Source organism: Rhopilema esculentum, chromosome 10 (genome assembly GCF_057945365.1).
Source record: "Rhopilema esculentum isolate cy_ngs chromosome 10, ASM5794536v1, whole genome shotgun sequence".
Lineage (NCBI taxonomy): Eukaryota > Metazoa > Cnidaria > Scyphozoa > Rhizostomeae > Rhizostomatidae > Rhopilema > Rhopilema esculentum.
Window position 1 is genome coordinate 9,661,008 of NC_142824.1, and position 19,721 is coordinate 9,680,728.

At 35.5% G+C, this 19,721-nt stretch overlaps 2 protein-coding genes across 2 annotated transcripts; both read left to right on the top strand.

The window, feature by feature from the left end:
* The first annotated feature begins 145 nt into the window (after positions 1 to 145).
* Positions 146 to 14,862, top strand: LOC135688275 (uncharacterized). The gene is made up of 11 exons (XM_065205055.2): positions 146 to 2,015; positions 3,818 to 3,980; positions 4,543 to 4,635; positions 5,179 to 6,923; positions 8,933 to 9,094; positions 9,571 to 9,721; positions 10,396 to 10,576; positions 10,888 to 11,155; positions 12,368 to 12,664; positions 13,148 to 13,275; positions 14,102 to 14,862. Exons 1-11 carry the CDS (start codon positions 1,942 to 1,944, stop codon positions 14,215 to 14,217), a joined length of 3,378 nt encoding a protein of 1,125 aa, XP_065061127.2. The 5' UTR covers positions 146 to 1,941; the 3' UTR covers positions 14,218 to 14,862.
* A 143-nt stretch (positions 14,863 to 15,005) lies between these two features.
* Positions 15,006 to 19,626, top strand: LOC135688291 (uncharacterized). Its single transcript, XM_065205079.2, has 6 exons — positions 15,006 to 16,877; positions 17,204 to 17,292; positions 17,696 to 17,776; positions 18,008 to 18,109; positions 18,373 to 18,559; positions 18,754 to 19,626. Exons 1-6 carry the CDS (start codon positions 16,457 to 16,459, stop codon positions 18,915 to 18,917), a joined length of 1,044 nt encoding a protein of 347 aa, XP_065061151.2. The 5' UTR covers positions 15,006 to 16,456; the 3' UTR covers positions 18,918 to 19,626.
* Positions 19,627 to 19,721: the final 95 nt, after the last annotated feature.

Genomic DNA, 19,721 nt, shown 5'->3' on the forward strand with positions numbered 1-19,721 from the left:
GGTTTTTCTGTCTTTTATGACCTTGTGCGTGATGTCACCGTTAATTGCGAAACATAAATGTTTTAGAAGCTGGAATCCGAATGAATCTCAGAGAAGTATTCTATTCAACCCGTAAAGACTTCCCTGGCATCTCATCCTCCGCAATTAGTGTTCAGTGTACTTTTTAATTTTCTCTTTTCTTGACTCTTTTTGTGGCTGATATTGCCTTTAGGTTGCCACAACAACAAACCATCGACAACCCGTGCTTTCGTTTCTTTATCGTATAAATACTCATTTATATTTCCAATTTAGTCGACTGTTTAAATTTTTTCCAATTTTGATTGCAACATATTTTATCGCTGTTCCTTATCCACATCATACAAGAAACGTTCTTTTTTGAGTTACGAACAGTGACACATATAACATACAAAGATATTGGAGATTCAAACCAAGGACTGCTGCAAAAAGCCTTAGCTATCAGACACCGCAAATTTACATTATTGGCTCCGGAATTTAAGTATTTTCTGGCGTGAAAAATGTCCTATAGGGTTATGTTCCCTTGGTTGAGATTCGTATGAATAGAGGCACAAGAAGGTGAGTTTAAAGATATGTTAAAAATTAAGATAGCAGTTGGGCTTTGAAATCAGCAACTATTTTGGAAAGGACATTTTTGCTTCCACTTACTTCTTAATTTGATGCTTAGCGTTGGTATCAAACCTTGCGATTGCATTCAGGCTTAGTGCTTCTAAATTCATAGCAGGAAAACACGCACGTGCTTTGTAAAATCAGAATGGATTACTGTTATTAATCAGAAATGCTGCTTCTACTCTTGTTTGATACTTGTTGCTTGTATGTGCATTAGGCCCTTTAAAAATGCTAGGATCAATATTAAATTTGATCTACTTAACTCTTGATAAAAATGCCCATGCTGCAGCACCTGAATTCCTGTTTCTAAAAAACATTACAAGCAGTTGCAGTCGCCCACCACGCAGCCACATATTGTTTTATTCTCGTACATTATCAACCCACATAAAAGAAACTGCAGATTTCGAGCCGCATGTACAGGAGCCATTTCAGCCTGTTACAGAAGGTTATTTTACGAGTTTTTTATTGTGTTCCAGCTGTGCGTAAGCGAACTGCTTCTCCATTAATTGTTATCTAATACATTTGCTTCTATCTTAGCATGGCATTGTTTACTTTAATGAAACATGCATCGATACCAAAATGCGTGTCTCGTTTCCTGCTATGTTTGTGTTCTTTCTCTGCATGCTAAGAAGAGAGGGCTGATGCTGGCAGTATCCAGGGACTTTGAACTTCATACCTCGGACTTAACCTGACGCTTCAATAAATCTAAGCAATTTTAGATATTAAAAATTGTTAACTTTGTTTCTCATTCTTCATAAAATGTTTCTTGATTTACTTATTCTTGTACATATGACGTTATCGAAATATTTCAAGAGAAGCAAGGAAATTCAAACTAAAAAAGTAAATGGAATAATAGTCTAAAGATTGATTTGCTTCAGCTGAATCGGTGGTGCAAAGGCTGTGGATTTTAGATAAAGCTGTTGCATCTTTTGAAATGATATGGTTTGAATCCAAACTTGATTATAGCTGCTCTACCCTTGGGAGATTTCTATTCGGTACCTCAGACCTCTGTAATGTTTGAAAGGCGTTGAAGCTTCGAAATTATGAATGTAGTACCCTCTTTTTATTGTGGTAAAAATCTATCTCTTTAAATTTTGAGGAATTTCTTGATTTTTCTAGCATTTTTGTAGTAAAAATCTAAATATAGTAAAAATCTTGTAGAATGAATTCTAGTCATGCCTGACGTCACCAACTATTGTTATCAACAGAATTCTTCATGGAAACGGGGCTTAGAAATACAATATGAATGTAAAATGGCGGGTTGATGGTAGTATAGTAGTAGGTTAACTCGCTTGAGGGTTTGAGTCATCTTCAAAGATGGAGAGGAATCCGCAGAGGCTCAACAGAGACAGAAATGATGCTTTAAAAAGACACAAAAGTGATCTGATTGGGTAAGATTTTCTTGCGTGCGTTGGTTTTTTATACAAAGATCCTTATGATGATGGGTTTAGTTTCAACTTTAAAATCAAAGGTTCTCCACCAACATCATCTTCTAAAATAAATTTCAAGCGAGAGGGTCAGTTAACTTCACGTAGATCTTATTTTATGTTAATTTTTAGACTGTTTTTGCTTTCTATGTCCAATGTGATCCTGAAGTTCATAGGTAAATTTGAGTTAAGCCGCGTTTAAACCTTTACTCAGTTTGAAATGAATTTCTGTTTTTCATAAAAATGCATTGGCCTAGATGCGTACCGTAAATATTTGGGGGTTTTTAAAAAGATCTTGGGTGAGTAAGAGCAAAATTTGGAGTATGCAAGTGTACACTTGCGCGTAAATGTGCATTGCAAGTGGCACACATGTAGTTTACTCTGAAGAAGTATTATTTGGTCAATTATGAGTGCCATTTATGTAAGCTGGTGTATGACTGTAGGTGAAGGCGGTTTTTACAATTCACATGGGGGAGCAAGGAAGGTTGTTACTCAATCTCTCAACTACAGTCCTGGTAATATGAAATTTGTCGATGTGCTCAGCGATGGTGTGCGATGGCATGCAATCCATAAAATGGAGACCTTATGATTTTTATGAAAACTTGATAGCCTTTTAAATACCATGTACATGTTTTTTGAATGGGAGAATCACTGTTTGAAAAAGAGTTAGAGGTTTTCACCCAAAACATCAGTTGGTTGTAACAACACAAACAACATTAGACTTATCAGACCCTTTCCCTCCCTAAAATTAATTTTGATTAATTTACCAAATTATTTTTCAAATGATATGCCTATTTTAATATGTTTTAAAGGGTGTTCAGTTGCTTAATTGAAACCGAGGTCATTCAAAAACACTGTTCAAAGTGGAGTCATTCAAAAACAGAATGCTTTTTTTCATTTGGAACAGCAAAGACAGAGACATTTGAGTCATTAAATCTCAGCAAATAGAGCTCGAACAAAGGATATTAGAATGGATAAAAATGGAGTAATGGAAACACCATTTTGGTTTTGACCAAAATGGAGTGACTCGGGTAACGTGTTCAAGAAAATACAAAAATGGAATGAGAAAACAGAGACTTATACGGAAATAGGGTAATATGGAAACCCGGCCTTGAGGAGTTGTATAGAGGCTTGCGCGTGTGATCGCACCCCTAATATTACCCGGACTGCAACTATTTGAAGAATCCAAGAGAGAAAATGAATCTTTCTGTATATGCAAGTTGGGTTCCAAAATGAATAGACCAACTTGCTTGCCCAATGACCTTAAGATTGTTGTCCCTTTATTTTCTGATGCACTCTGGATTATTGAGTAGATGTGGATCTAGAGCAGAATCACATTTTGCAGCCCACTCCACTTAAAGTCACACTACCCATTACAGCCACATGAAATTTAGGCCCTAGGATGCAAAATTATCCAATTTTAAAGCCAAATTAGCTTACAATCACACTCCATTTATGGTCACAAGTTTTCAAGCAACAATTATTGTGACTATAACTGGAGTCTACTGTACTTGGGCATTCTGATTTTTGCAAACAAGCCCTTGTTTTTTAAAACTGTTTTTGTCTGATGCTCTTTGGAACATGCTGCTCTCTTTCATTCACCAGTCACTGACTGCTCTGTCCAAAATAAAGGATGCTACAAGTAATTGTATAGAGGCAAGACTGTCTTCTTCATGTTGGCTGCTTAGCAAAGAATGATGCATGTTTCTAATTTTCAGTAATGTTCTAAGCCTTTTAGCAAATTTTCTAATTATTTAAACTTTAAGGTCAAGAATGAAAGCAGAGAGACTTAAAAGCACTCTCCGGAAACTGAAAGATGAAGAGCAAAAGAGCAAGTTGCGCAATGATAGTTTGATACATGATTTTGAAAGAGTGAACAACATGGCTGAAAGTTTAGAGACAAAGGCAAGAAAGTTAAAGAAAGTTAAGGTTGGCTTGATTGAAATCAACTTTTTTAAACAGTTTTTATTTTTTTCAGCATTAAGACATAATATTTATCAAAATAAAATTATTTGCATATCTGGTGATCTCAACACCAATGGAGAACATTTGTTTTAACTAGCTAACAAAAACTTTAAAATCCATTCTCAGCAACTACCTCAAACCTCTGAAAATAATTTTATGCTCATTATTTTAGGAACTTTTCCTTCTGTAAAGTTAAACCTTTTTTCAAAGAAACCCTTTTGCACACTTTTGCCGCTGTGCTGTTGCTCTTTGTAATTACACTTGTAAATTCCAGGCTATAATTCAAAGTTTTCAAAACAATAATTTGGCCTTCAATTTGAAATTCAATCTGATACTGTCACTAAAAGAAAGTGCCTCTTAAGTTACCAAAACCTTCAACAAACAGATCATCTACTTGATAAGATAAAGAAAGGATGAAATGTTAAATATTGTTCAGGGGATTTGTTGCACATTTACGTAAACATGATTAGTCTCTTGAATTAAAATAGGGGTGTTTAAATTTTGCTTTGTGTTCTTTTCATTCTAGCAAGACTATGAGACCTATATTCATACAATTTACCCTCATTGGAAGGAAAATCTGGACTTGAGCAAAACTTCCTCACCTAGAGCACCAGAGAAGGTAAACTCAACTTTTATTTTTGAAACAATATTGTAAATGTGGTATATTGACACCATTTTCCACTATATAAGCATATTCGCCAGTTTCATCATGTTTTTCTCATGCCTAATAAGTTTAAACAGCTTGTTATCCCACTGGACTTTCTTGTTCAGGCAGTTAAGTTTTATGACCTTTCCTTATTTAGCTATCTATCCATGGATATTTGCTATGCATCAATTTTCGAATATTAAATATTGAGAATACTTGAGTCTCTCCTTTAATCATTCATGTTCCTCAAGACTAAATGAGCTCTTCCTGAAACATTCAAATTAATTAAGTATGAAAAATGTAGTATGGTAAAGCTTATTCAAATCTTTATTTCATTGGAATGTTGACTACTACACTGATTTGTCTTAGTCTTTTAAAATGAAACTCGTGTCTTTGTTGTGGTCCGCATACTAAAGTTTATGTTAAAGCTTCCCTTTCCAACCAAGTTTAAACAACTTTTGCATGCTTTTTGCTTACTTTGCAGTAAGGATTATAAACCTGTGGAATACCTTTTAGGAGATGAACAATACTTCAGGCTCCTTTAACAAAAAACTGGATAAAAGAGAAGGAAACACTTTCAATTCGAGTGGTCCTTTGCATTCAACAGCAATAAATGTCAATAGAGACTCTGTGACAGACAGAACTTTGAATTTTTCGCCCAGAATGAACTCGAACAGATCAGGAAGAGATCATCAATCCATTAATGGTTATAATGGGTACGAACCTGAATTTTTTGTAGGATGCAGCTCTTTTCATGAAGATAGGGCAAAAATGCCCATGCAGTATGAACATTACTCTAATGGACCAAACCAAATTCCTGCTTCATCTCTCTTTAGGGACCAAAAGGACTCAGTTAATCATCGTGTTTCTTCCCCTTATTATCATAACGGTTATCAAGGCACAGGTAGGCCAGTCACTCAAAATTTTGTTAATCCAACGCATGATTACAGCGAATCATTAAGCGGTACAAGACAGTCACGCCCAAATATTTTGAATATCCCAAAGATTGATCACCCTTCTAATATATCAGACTATACCATACTTCCGCAAGCTTTGGCTTTAAGCCCAGAAGGACAGTTGGTTTTGTTACCTATGGCCGTCTCTCCACGAATGCAGTTTGAGAGCCGAGAACCGATTCAAACTGCACCATACTCTCAAGCTGAAAGTGACGTCAATATTACTGGGGATGGTGTTAGAGAGACTTCTCAAAGAACGAAAGGAAAGTTAGATCCTACTTCTACCAAGCTGAAAGAAAAGAGGATATTTAGTGTTGATAGATTAGAAAGTGAAGTTCCAATTAATGGTGAGCCTTTTTCAAATGAGAACGGTTTTGGCAAGGATCCAAGTAAAGGCGCTCGTAGTGATGTGCGAGTTGCAAGGATGGAGAACCACTATGATGAAACTGAGCATGATTTTAGATTTAGGCCGTTTAAAGACGACAGTAACGATACTACGAATGACTTTGTAGAGAATGGCGCCAAGCATGACGAAAAGGTTTTCGTACTCGAAGAAATGACGAAAAGTGAAAAGGCCCCAGGGACTATGCTGGAGCCCTTTATATCAAATGGTTCGGATGAAAATTTAAAAAGGAATAAAAATGACACTGACAGAGAGCTAATTGATTCCAGAAAGCCGTTACTGGTAGAGAATGATGTGGGAAATCAAGTGAATTTAGAGAAAGGTAAAGAGGAGGGGGTAAAGCATTATAATCAGAATCAAGCAGGTGCGCTAGTCAAGAAAAATGATCATGATGATGCGCAGTTTTCTATAAGCAGCCTTGGTATTAAGAAGGAACTTGTAGAAAGGATTAGTGAAGAGGAACTAGCAATATCGAATGTGAATGAAAGTCATGAATTGTTAGCTGCCAATCCAGACGTTTGGAATCTAGATGTTTCACCGCCTGATCTTTTAGGGACGGGAAATTTTATTGCGCGCAAAGGTATTGCCAATAATGATGAAATACCAGATTTTCGTAATCACGAGAATGTTTCTCATGAGATTGGGGACAAACATATTGAAGATGCTAACCTAAAAGAGGAAAATCAAGAGAAATTGACAGGGGAAGAGTCCGACCAAACTACTGAGCCAAATAGATCTAGCCCTGAAGGCATCATCGAAGAAGCTGTAGTTGCTGTGGATATGCCTGGCATATCACATCTGTATGAAGAGATTGAAAAACGAATGGGAGTCGATGATCGAAAGGAATTTTATCGCTCATCTCCTGACAGCCTATCTATAGATATGTTGAGCAAGATTAAAAGGTATGTTGCAAGTTCAATTTTTTTAGAATTATGCCTTCATTGATTAAAACAAAACCCATAAAATTATCAATCTGATTTGGTCTAAATAACAAAATTAGGAACATCCTTGCTCTATACATCAATGTGCAATCTGATTCAGTACTGAAGTAGACACAGTAAATCCTGCAAAGAAGAATCAATCAAGGTTCAGGCTTTTCCTGGGTAGGATCAAAGATTTTTACGTGTCTTGTGTCGCTTAGGGGTAGGGTCAAATATTTTTACGTGGGGCTCCTTTTATAAAGTGTATTTTGATGATGACAATGTGGGGCTCTTTTTTATAAGGTGTGTTTCGATGGTGATATTATCTGGCTGTAAGGGGTGTCTCGTGGCACCAGATGGTTCAAGAGACGGCAGCCTTTAAAATAAAACATTATAATTTGCTAAGGAAAACAGGTTCTTAAAAGCAAGATACAGGATCAAAGAAAGTCAGTCAGTAACTTCCTAAAACCCTTTGGTCCTTTGCAGATTCCTGTTGTATCCAAATCATTTACTATTTAGTTATGAAGGCAAGATATGAAGTGCGATTGCAAGAATTCATCATCAAATTGCTGTTCAATATCCTTGCTTTCGTGACTGTACACCAACATCTGCCTTTTACCTGCCTATATTATCTGTAATCTCGTGCGAGAATCTCGCGACTAAAGTAATTTTAAACGAAGCAAAACAACGCATTAATGCTTAACCTTTAAGCAATGTTTATTTTAATTTCAAAATGCCTTTAGTAAAGACGCTCCTTTTCATGAAAATTTAATTATTGACAGAAGTTTCAATAAGTACGTACCTATGCAAACAGGATTTCTTTCTCTTGCATGACAATTTCAACTAATAATATCATCCTCCCATTTTTTCTTCACTGCGCTGCATTCAAAGCCATTCAGCACCCACCAATCCGGCATCACCATCTCACATTTCAAATTCATTCACTCGTTCGTTTCATTTATTCTGATGAAGCCCTGTATGCCGGGGCGAAATATTAGTATATTCCTTGAATTTAATTTATTTTGAATATTTTATCTCGTGACATTGGATTCTCGTCGTCGTATTGCTTTGTTCCTGTATATCTTTCGTAACAACACTCATTGCAAGGTTCACAGAATCCGGTGGACAGCCTATCCTGCGGTTCTTCCTTCTTACACATAATAATATCACCTTTGATGTTTTCGTTCAGAAGACAAACAATTAGCCCTTCAATTGCCGCTTCCATATTTTTAGCAACTTTGCATGACCTTCATTCATCGATCAAGGATGTAACTTAGTTTTAGTGTTGTTAATCGTTTTCTAGTCGGCCAAGAGGTTAATAGGTATTTATTGCACATCTTCTGCATTAAATTAATTGAGATGAATTGCCTGTGCCGTTGACTATGAAGGTCGGAAATCAACGTTTTCCTTTAAAGTTAGTGCACTTGAAAGTTTTTGATTGGTCACGCCTTCCAACAACGTCCAATCAGATTAGAGGTTGTGGCTTTGACCAATCACATTTACTTTTGAGGTCTTATAGTATCTACATACCCGAAAACAAATGTTTCAAATATCCACAATTTTTGGGTTTTAATAACTAAGACTAAGGGTTAGATTTAGTTGGAAGGAAAAACAAATTAACCTTAAACAATAAGCTCAGCACTGCTAACTGTCTCATAAGCCAATGTATTTTTTAAGAGTGAACACATTTTACGACTAGAAAATGCCTAGGCTGGCAAGTTTGTGCAATAGATCTTGCACTTTCCCAAAACTTCGAAAATTCGCTATAACTGTTTGGTTTCATAAGAAGATAATGTGTGTAGATGCATTGAATGGCAACCATTTGAAGCTATACTGTAACAACAATTTTAATCAAAGATGACATACGTCGTCTATGCTAGTATTAATGACATATGATTTCTGAATTTAACAGATTTATAGTTGCAAGCAAAAAGCTAGTATTTTGATGTTTACTTTTAGCTATAAAGACTCTTGCTTTTTTGTCTTAACAGCGAACTGTTAGTGGAAGGCGATCTCCTTCATTTCAAAACTCCGGACCTATGTATAGTTTCAAAGTTAGTGACGACTGAATATGTGAAGAACAATAGTGAAGATGGTTGCATTGTAAAGAACGATGAAGATTTGTCCCTCGTTTACACTCTAGATGGTTTCAGGTAACACTATTGTTCTACTCAAGCTTTTATTTGACAGACTTCCGGAATCATACACTTTTACGTATCAAAGAGCTATTAAGATAGCTTAATGAAGCATAGGTAAACATTTTCTTAAGCTTGTAAAAGAATTTTGGTGAAGCAGAATACCCGAAAGATATATTTGATTGACCCGCAGTTTATCAACTTACGGATTTCTTGCTCAAAAAGGCTTTGAGGTTGTCATATTACTGCCAGGGCAAAAGTTTTGAGTAACATGTTCTAGAAAATGTGTTTTCCCTTTCCTAAAATAATTCATTGTTCTTTCAGCACGGGGTGTGGATTTGGCCTAGAGGCAGCCTTTTCTAGTCAAGTTTCCTTTCAAAATGTTTCAGGCTCCATTTGGGCAGTTCTCAATGAAGCAATTTTATTCAGGCAATATTAAAACTAAGCCCCGACTTACCTTCATTTGTGTATCATTTCATTAATTTTTCCTGCAGAGAAATTATTCCAACGGAATTTGAAGAATTATGGGAATATGTATTCAATCATATGGAGCTGTTGTTCGGGAATATGATATTTGAATCTACCTCAGTTTGTGAAATATTTTCTCAAATTCTGTGTCCTGGCAGTCAAGAGGTGGCACACGAGGTAACAATTAATGTTGTCGTTATTACCAATAGCAATCTTTGGCTTTCGGCATAGGTTAGGAAGCATTTTTATCACCTTGCAAAATGCATGTCGATTTATTTATGAGGGCTATGTTGAGACAGAACTCAGACTGAGCTAGGTTCCGCACACTTTTATTTAAGTTTGATAATTTTTCTCTGTTTTTCAAAACGGAATTGGTTTTAATTGCACTTTTTTAGAACAGGGATTTAGAGAAATGCACGAACCCACAAAAGCATCTTTCATGTCAGTTTGTAAATATCAATTCTTTGAATTTCAATTGATTCTTTAATTCCGAAAGTCAAATTTTCGAAATCACAATTAAAATATTTATTTTAAGAAAAGGATCAAGAATTTCCACCCTTAAAATGAATCCGGGTTTCTTCCATTAGAATTTGTTCATTGTGTAATCCCTCCCTTAACTTACCTTGCCATATTTTTGTTTGCTTTTAAAGAAAGAAGGTTTAGAAAAGCTACTTCTTCAGATTACATTACTACCAGATGTAATCGCCCAATGTGATACATTAAAGAATCGTAGCAATCACTAAAGGTTTGAAATGGCCCTCTATTTAGAAAACAACCCTAGACATAGCTTGGGGTCAGTCCAGTGTTGCCACAAAGGGCTTTTCTGACTATGTTGAACCTTTGCTTTCCAGGTTTCAAACGCGATTCAAAGAATCATGGACGGAAATGACGAGGATTTGTACGACGAAAGTGAGCACGAGTCAATCCAAGATGAAGAGTCGATTGAGAGTAATGGTGATCAAGAAGTGAAGGACCATGTAGAAGATGACTTAATTAGTCCTGAACAAAGAGATACAGAAATAAACAAGATAGGTATGATATGTTTGTGCTGGTTATGCTCGATATCTTATTTTGAAAAAAAATTGGCGTTACAGAACTTGAAAATGGGTTTGAAAGAAGCAAACATTTCACAGCATACTACTGAAGTATAGTAGTATGTTGTCAAATGTTTGCTTTTTGCAAGCCACTAACATATTTTGCAATATTTTAAAGGTCAATGCAAATTACTGTTTTTTCCTTTGCAGTTAAACGTTTCTACAATTCGATGGTCTGATTTGCAATATTTCAAAGTTAATTAGCATGGTTTAGTTATTACTATTAAATGATAAAAAATGTTTTTGTAGAAGAAATTCCGAGCATTGGATCACCAAGCAAAAAAAGCGATCAAAGTTCTCATTCAGATGCCAGTAATGCCCCAACCGCCGCTAGCCCATTGTCAAACAATTCACCAATTCACAAAGGTACGATACCATCAACGAAACTTGATGAAAGTGCAAAGAAACCAGATCCAGCCGATAACTCTTTAGATTTTGTTGGAAGCGTTTCAGATGTAAGTGATGACGACGATTCATCAACATTTGATTCCACAAAGCTTACCCCGCGAAATATCCCGTAAGTACTTCGCTTTCTTCTTTCTTCATTAATTTCTCCAGATTATTCTTCTTTAAGCATTAGGTACCTATGTACTTTATGTGCAGTTTTTTCCAATATGATAGTCTTTGCTTTGCCAAATTTCCTCCTGTGAGGTCGTATTTTCCACTGGATATTCTCAGATCAAATGGAATCCAGTGCAGTGCATTTATCTGAGATTTTTTGTTTTAAATAGGTGTTGCATCTTATTTTAGAACTCAATTCATAGCAAATTTTATCTTAGCATAAAGCTAGCTAAAAGGGTAGCAATGGCACGGCAGGAATGGCTGAGAAGCATATCGTCCCTGCACCCGTTACATCTTACAAGGAAACGGAAACAAACAATATAATATGTTTTATAAGACAAACACTTTGTAAAAGAGGAAATTTTCACAACAGTAGTTTCAATTTTTTAGTAACCAATTAAATAATGCAAATCGACACACATTTCAGTCAGTCTTGTGTTGTGAAATCAATTTAATATCTTGCTCGAGTCATCGAAGCCTTTTCGTGAGTTTTATGGCTTGATTCGAGCTTGATGAATTCATTAAAAACTTCCTTTGTGCCTGGGCTGCACCTATTTATGCATGTGCATTAAAGGCCCACTGTCAAGCAACAAAGAAGCCTCTGTATTTTGTTTATCAACATCGCACCTGCACAATTTCAAGATTTTCTGTGTCAGAAAATAAAATTACGTAGTTACATGGAGAAGATTATGATAACGAACATACGAAGCCGCCCTTGTCAGTTAGGCCGCCGCTTTGTATAATGCATACTGAAAAACGACAATGCCCACTCCGTCACGTCAATTTTTGCTTAAAGAGACCAAATATCGCTTGGGTACATTTATTATCGAGGCGTCCAGACCGTAAATCAGCAAATATAGAAATATTTGAAGCTCTGTTCTTTGCAACCAGCAGTCCTCACACTTGTAAAACAGTAAATGACAAGCGTAGAACCGTAAAATTTAAAGAAACACTAGTTCAAAAATTAGATTATGAGGTTTTTATGTTTGTCCCACTTTACAGCCAATGTTAAAAAAGAATATGAAATAATCCCTCTATCTTTTTGTCTAGTTAGGAGTCACTGATCCTGTTCGATGTGTGACGGTGGGAAAGATGCGCTCGCTTTCTTTAAATTTTAAATTTAGCAATTTCGCTAGAGTTAAATTTGTTATGCCTATTTCTTCATAAGGGAAAATACGGTCTCTGCTAATGATAAAAAGAAAGAATTGCTTGATGTAAGCTCAACAAGCGATGCTACAGAATCTGAAGTTAGCTTGCCAGGGCTAGAAAACGATGAAGTGAGTGAGAAAAAGGAAGAAGCTAAAGCCAATACCATACCAGTGAGTAATGATGATGATTCTGACTCTGGAGAAGATCTGGAAGATCTACTAAGCGGGAGTCTGGGTAGAAATAGAGCGGGCAATGGTAATGCCGAGTCTGAGAAACCTAAAGGCGCAGAAGGAGCAAAGATTCGAGCCCATTTTAAGTACGTTTTTTCAATTATATTTGTTTTGCAAATGGCTTTCAAAAAAGCAAACATTTTACAATGTAACTTGAGTTTTTCGTCTGACACTCTTCAGAGTATAAAACCTCAGAATAAGTGCTGAAAAGATCAAGAAAGAAAATATATCCCCAGCTGTGGATCGAATAGGCCAATCAGATAAAAGCAAGCACACGTTACCCAAGCAGAATCGTGTGTTTATTTAGAAATTACCACTGAAGTCAAAGGGTGTTTACAAACTCTATCTACCTACACAATCGTGGCGTTTTTGTTTTACTGTGAATCGATTCAAAAACTGTTAGACGAAAAGACGACTGGGCCTTAGCAATGATAACTTTTGTTGACTTGTCCTTTAGCTCATTTAATGTTAGGTTAAACTTCTGTTTTGAATCAGACGTTTAAAGTTTCAAATAACAAAATGTTCCCTTTCATCGAAATGTCTGAACGTTGTCTGCATTTTATTTCCAGTAAGAAACAAGATTCGTTTGAGGTGGATGATCCAATGCCGTTACCAAAGAAAAGTGACGCTGCTTCAAGAAAGGATGTTTTTTCACCTGAAAATTCAAAAAGTATTTCAAGCAAATTCCGCAAGCCAGGTAGGCTGCTGGAAAAATCTTTTTATCGAATATTTGATTTGCTAATGTATATTTTGAGCAAATCAAAAACACTTCAATAGAACTCAAATGTTCGTTGTTACCCGAAACCTGCGTTCAACTGCATGTCAGCAAGTTATTACTATTGTTAGTAAAAATAAGGGATCGAAGAAGGTTTTTTGAAAAAGATTGTTTTTAAAAACATTTAGATTTTAGGTTATTAATCGTTGATCAAGATTGAGTGATTGAGTCATTAATCAAGCAAGTTGTTGGTGATGCAGAACTGCATGAATTTGCGTCATCGTGCTTGTAAACTCGTGAATTCTTCAATGTGTGAAATTTTTTTCTGCCACAACAGATTTTGATTCTGCAGCCCAGTTTTCATTTTGCTGCTTTTTTATTGATATGAAGTTCTAATCTGAGAACTTGCATATCCTAACTCACTGTTTTAGCTAAAAGCTTAGCTCCAAGAACAGAGGATGCACAACCTGATTTGTATCTCTATTCCCATGACAACGCTTTGAACTGAACTAGACAAATAAAGTTTTTTTTAATCTTTGTAAATGATCAGGTGAGAACTAGCCTGCGCCGCAGACCCAATCCTCCAATTCTCTTTGGAAGACTGGGTCTGCGGCGCAGCCTAGGTGAGAACAGGACCTAGAAAATGGAGCTCTTTATTGTTGTACTAGTACACTCGATAGATATCATGTTTCTTGGGTTCAAAGTGTCGTGAAAACCAGCTTTAGCCCTCGGGAAAGTGCATAAAACACCGATCATTTTCGTTATTTTGTTTCATCATTTTGAAAGGATTCAATTTCTTCGATTCTAGGTTTCTGGGAAAATTCAGACTCGGAATCTGAGGCAGGCGAACTAAATATATCTGGTGGAAATGATTTATCCGAAAAGAAAGATGACGATGAGTTCGACTTTGATTTTTTCAGTTAAATAAACTTGCGAATCAAAGAACTCGTCTGGTGGTTTGTGAACAGTTCAAACACTGAAAAAATGATCCAAGATATTACATAACTGTTTCATAGCCTTTGGTTTTGTCTTTATGATTCAATCAAGTTGCTTTCGATCAAAAACTGTAGATAAACTTAATCGACAAAATTTTGTTACGTCATCGTTTAGAAGACTGGCAATATCTTGCTTTAAGCATGTTTTAATTGATATTTGTAGCTATTGTGATATATATAATTTTTCAGATTTTAATTGTAAATAGCAAAACTATATCAGTTTGGACGAAAAAGCTTTGCATTAAGAAGATAAAAATTATGTGGAAGAGAAGTTTTTCACCGAGACATGCGATAATGTTAATTTAGTTGTTATTAGTATGGATCATACCTTGAGGGGCGTAGCCTCTGGGGAGCCTCGATGATTTGTAAGCATGATTTGTATGCTTTTGTCTTGTCTGTCGCATTGCTATTTGCCTGCAGTCTTGCCTTTGCGAGAAAATCATTGTGTACCTTACCTCAGTCAAAATATCCTTGCTACTTTTTTATACGATTGTTTCAAGGTAGCTGTATTATCTTTAATGTGCCATGATACTAAGTAAGGAGATGCGTGTCTTATATGAAATTGTTTTGGGTGCCTATTGATTTCTATGTGTACATATTCATCTTGATACGATTCAGCTTCTGCCTTTATGACAATGCAAGGCTCAGAAGTCATGTAGTATCTGCTGCTACAATATCACTAGCTCTCTTTAGACAACTGTTTTATCAATTATTCCAGTTATTGTATATGTCGTTTATAAGTTGATCAAGGATTCGTTTGAAGAAACTTATAGACACTTGTTGGAAAATTTTTGGAGCATGGTTAAAAAAGCTTGTTTGACTTCTGCTTTTCCTTATGAACACCTCTTTGTTTTGGAATGGGTTTATGGTACATTGTACCTTGTGTTTCCAGAATGCCAAGTAGGTCATGGTTTGTTTTGCGGCTGATTCTGTGTTGTCATTGGTGTTTTTTGAAGGCGCCAAAGGTGGTAAAAGGCAGCTAAGGAGAAACTGTCTTGCTCAACAAACGATGCCGCAATAACAAAATTTTATCTAATATTTTCAAAAGTTCTCCCGTCTCAAACTCTTATGTGGTTTCCCCCTTTTCAACAGGGAACTTAAAAGTTTATCAAGCGTATATCCCCTATCAAGCGTATTGCATTTCTTTCGAGAAAATGACAGCATTGCCTGGCATGTTACCAAACCAGAAAATTAAACCAAGCAAAAATGAAGTAGAGAAAGCTGATATTTTAGATACCTAAAGGATTTTTTTGCACTGAACATTTAAAAGCAACGTCAGAAATGAAAAAACCCAGTCGAAAACCCAAGACGTGAAATTGTAGGAAATGTAAAAATTTATTCGAAACAGCAGCACTGACTGCACAAATATGATTCGGGTAGGGATTTACTGTTTTTATGCAGCTAAGGGCTTTTGCAAAACTTTTGTATTTTTGCAATCTAATCAAAATTAGAAAATTATTATCTTTCCCTGAAAAAAAACATCTAAAACTTTGACTCTATAATTATTGACAGTTTTAGTTTTAAAAAATTTCTGATCCAGAGGATGAAGGTATGATGGAGGTCTAACAAAAAGTGTAGAGTTTATTTTGGTAAAAGTGTTTGTTTTTTGTACCTGGCCTAATACTTGCTGCGTTTTGCCACGACCATGTGATCTGCGTTGATGTAAAAGTGGTCTTATCATTTTGTTTTATCTCTAGTGCTCCTGTATTTTATAGCAACCATATGCTAACTTATCCTGGTTAAGTGAAACAGATCTACCCAGGTATGTAGTATCTGTATTAAAACCAAATGATCACCCTTTTATCAGTCTTCAGTTTGCATTGACAAGGCTAGGCACAAGCAAAACATGTTACTTTTTTGTTAGAAATTGGTAACGTTTCTGTGGCAACATCACACAGGTATCGTCCGGTTTTGCTATGGAGGAGCATTATTCAGACGTTGCCTAGTTACATGTTCTCGGGACGCTAATCAAAACCGGTCTAATGCCTTGGAGAGGAGCAAACAAACACGAGGTCTCTTGATCTTAAAAGGCGACGATTTAATTTTATTGTTACTTATTGCTGTGCATGCCTGCACAACAGACACATAGGACAAGATTTTTATATTTACCTGGGCAAAGTTTTGGCTGCGTTGACCTGAAATAGCAAATAAAGATCAGATTTATAGGAATGGGTTGTGGAGCATCATCTGCACAAAAGGTTTCACCCTCTATCAAAGAGGGACCAAATGACACAAAACCCAAGGAAAGTCCCGCATCTTCAAACAGTGCTAAATTTGATGTTAACTTGAACAAACCTCACTCATTGGAAAATGTAAGACCGTCTTCTGGGAAAGAAAAGCTGCTAACGAAACGACCAAGTTCACATTCAGGAAGCATAAGGTCAACAGAAAGCCCAAAACACAAAAGTAGTAAGAAGCTCGTCCGGGATTCTAAAGGATCTGTCAGGCCTCAAAGTGCCACAAGTACTTGCAGTGAACTAGAGAGAAAGTTTTCAGGAAGCATTAGCAAAAAAGAAAATGTTGAGAAATTATTTCAAGCTTCATCATCGGAGAAAAAACGCGAGTCACCCTTGCTAACATCAAGTAACGGTTAGTTTAACTAGCTTAATTTCATAATTTTTAATGATATCTGTTTGCAATGGTCAAAACATAATTTCGTTGATTTAAAATCAAACAATCGATTACGTTGTTTTTATTAATTATTTACCTAATAACACATTGAACTTGGTTCTGATTTTTGTTTCATTTTACATCATTGATTGATTCAAAGCCAGTAAACAGTTTGCCTGTTTTAAATTTTGAAAATTAATCGTCAATCTGAAAATTAATGTGCAACAAAGTTCAAGGAAATCAAGACCTTTTTTAATCAGGGCTGTAATGATTGATTACAATTGACTATTGCCTTGGCTTTGCAGGTGGCAGATTGATGAATGCAAAACCACTTGCATTTGAAGTTCCCTTGGGCACCAAACCGCCAAAAATGCGACCACCTAGAAGATTAGAGGTAATTACAGAAATATCCCTGTATATCCCAACATGACACTTTTATTCAAAGAAAAATTCATTAAAGAATTTTTTTTTCTCGGGTTGTCATGGCTGCTTAAAATTAGCAAACTCAATATCCATCTGGGTATTATTTATTCATGCATTTCTTTGCTTGAAAAGCTCTGACTTATTTTGCATTGAAATGATTGTATTAATAGATTTTTTTTGATTTGATCATTATGCCATGACCCTCTCTTAAAGTAAATTTGTCACTAGCTGTTCCTAAGAAAAATGCAATATATTTACACATTCAATATACGCACTTTGCAAGCTGTTATTTGTATATTATTTTCTTTAAAAAATCTTACCATAAGCAACAATTCCCAACTTGACTTTACAGATTGTTTTTTAATATCTCTTAGAGCTTGGCGAATGCACCAAAACCACTCACCCAGCAGGAGCTTCAAGAAAAATTAAAGCTATCTGAGGAACGAAGGGAGCTTGTGAGTTTTAGCTTTCATTAGAATTTTTATTACTAGAGAACAGCTATGATTTTAATTTTTTGTGTTGGGTTTGAAATAGAACCAATAATTTTAAGTTGTTGTCTTTTGTTATAACTACATTATCCAACTCAATAATCTTATCTCACAATTTCTCCATTTTTGACATTTTCATGTCTGTTCTTTCACTAAAGTTTACTTCAACTTTTAACCTAATTTCTTCTTATTTAAAAGGAAATACAAAGAAAGAGGCTAAAGTCCAGTAGAATGTCTAGAAGGAAAAGAGAACTATTGGCAGCAAAAGAGCAAAGCAGGGTGCAAGAGCAAGCAGAAGAGGTAAACCATTAGAATTATCCAGTTTTAGAACTTTAACTGTCTTTTGTGTTTTTGTACTCTAAAAATTTTGCATTGGCAAAGAATTTCATTGTTTAACTGTTAACTTCAACTAAGAAATGTTAACTTTGCTTTTCTACCTTAAATGTTAACACTATAGATTCATTACTGAATCCACTTTAGAAGTAAGGCCCTTAACCTTTTGCTCCTGGGATCCTGACAATAATGATAAGTAGGGCAATAAAGAGAACATTTCATTATTGTAGATAAAGGGGAAAATGGATTCAACCTCTATGAACAGAGAGAGGTTACAAGCAGAAAAAGCTGACAAACAAAAGAGACGTTTAGAACACGCAGAGAAAGTTAGAGAGAGAGCTCGAAAGTTGAAACAGAAACAGGAGCTTGATGAGGGACTTGGTGGAGAAATGGAAACTTTTAAGGCAGATTCTGATGGTAAGGAAACTTTTTACATTTCAATATTAGCTTTTTATTGTGGTCAATTTTTTATGCAATTAACATCAAAATCATTTTGTCTACAACTTTGCAAGAATAACTCATTTTGATTCAATCTATTTTACCCTAGACCAGTTAACCATACAGTTATAATGATTTGATGTAAAATTTGAAATTCATTTTTTGTATTTCAGATGAAGCAAATGTAAACCGATGGTCTGCTAAAGACGATGAAGACCAGCATTTGGACAAGTCAGGAACTTCTGCCAGCATTGATTCAAGAGCATCATTAGATACTGTTGATAGTGGCATACCCAAAGCTACTGTTGAATCTACTGATCAGTTTTATAATGCATAAATACAATTTAGAAAGTAACATTAGTGTCATTAAAGAATTTCATATATATTGTTTTTTACTTGAAGGCTTGGTGCTGAAATTTGTTTTATAATGCATCCTTATAAACCTTTTTATAATTTTCTAATGTATGGTAAGTAAGCATTGTTCTGTTGGTTTTGTACCATTTCATTTTCATCGAGTGTGACTATTTGTTTAGATTCAAAAACATGCAAACTATGCATTTCATAAAGACATCATGCTTTATTATTACAATATACTGAATAAAAAATACATGTTTTAAAACATTTTTATTGTGTATGGTAACCTTTATTGGCAAACCACAAAAAGATTAAACGAGTTGTAAAGGTTTTTTTAAGACCTGTAGATGTACCAAAAAGTAGATGTTAATTGTTCATAATTGGAAGTCAAAGCTTTGTACTTTTTATATAACACATTAATCATACATTTGACTTGTTTACAGCAGCGGTTTTAGGGACTACAGGGCCTGGGGACGTAATCATCTGCAGGACCCTTGTTCTTTACAATTTGTGTTTTTTTTGTGCGAGGTGCTTTCTGGTTATCATAAGTGCAGGTCCTGGGGCTGTGCCCCCTGGACCCCCCTAAAACCGCTACTGCTTGTTTTGTAAGTACGTTTTTCTGTGTATCAAAACAATATGTAAATGATAGATTAAATACTTGAAATACGAACAAAGTTTCAATTATTTGTTCACTTTCTATATTGTTCTTCTTCATGTTTACTTGACATCTGCCTTGCTATAAATTTATTTTCACATGACCATCAGTATCAGCTTTGGATGGTTTGTG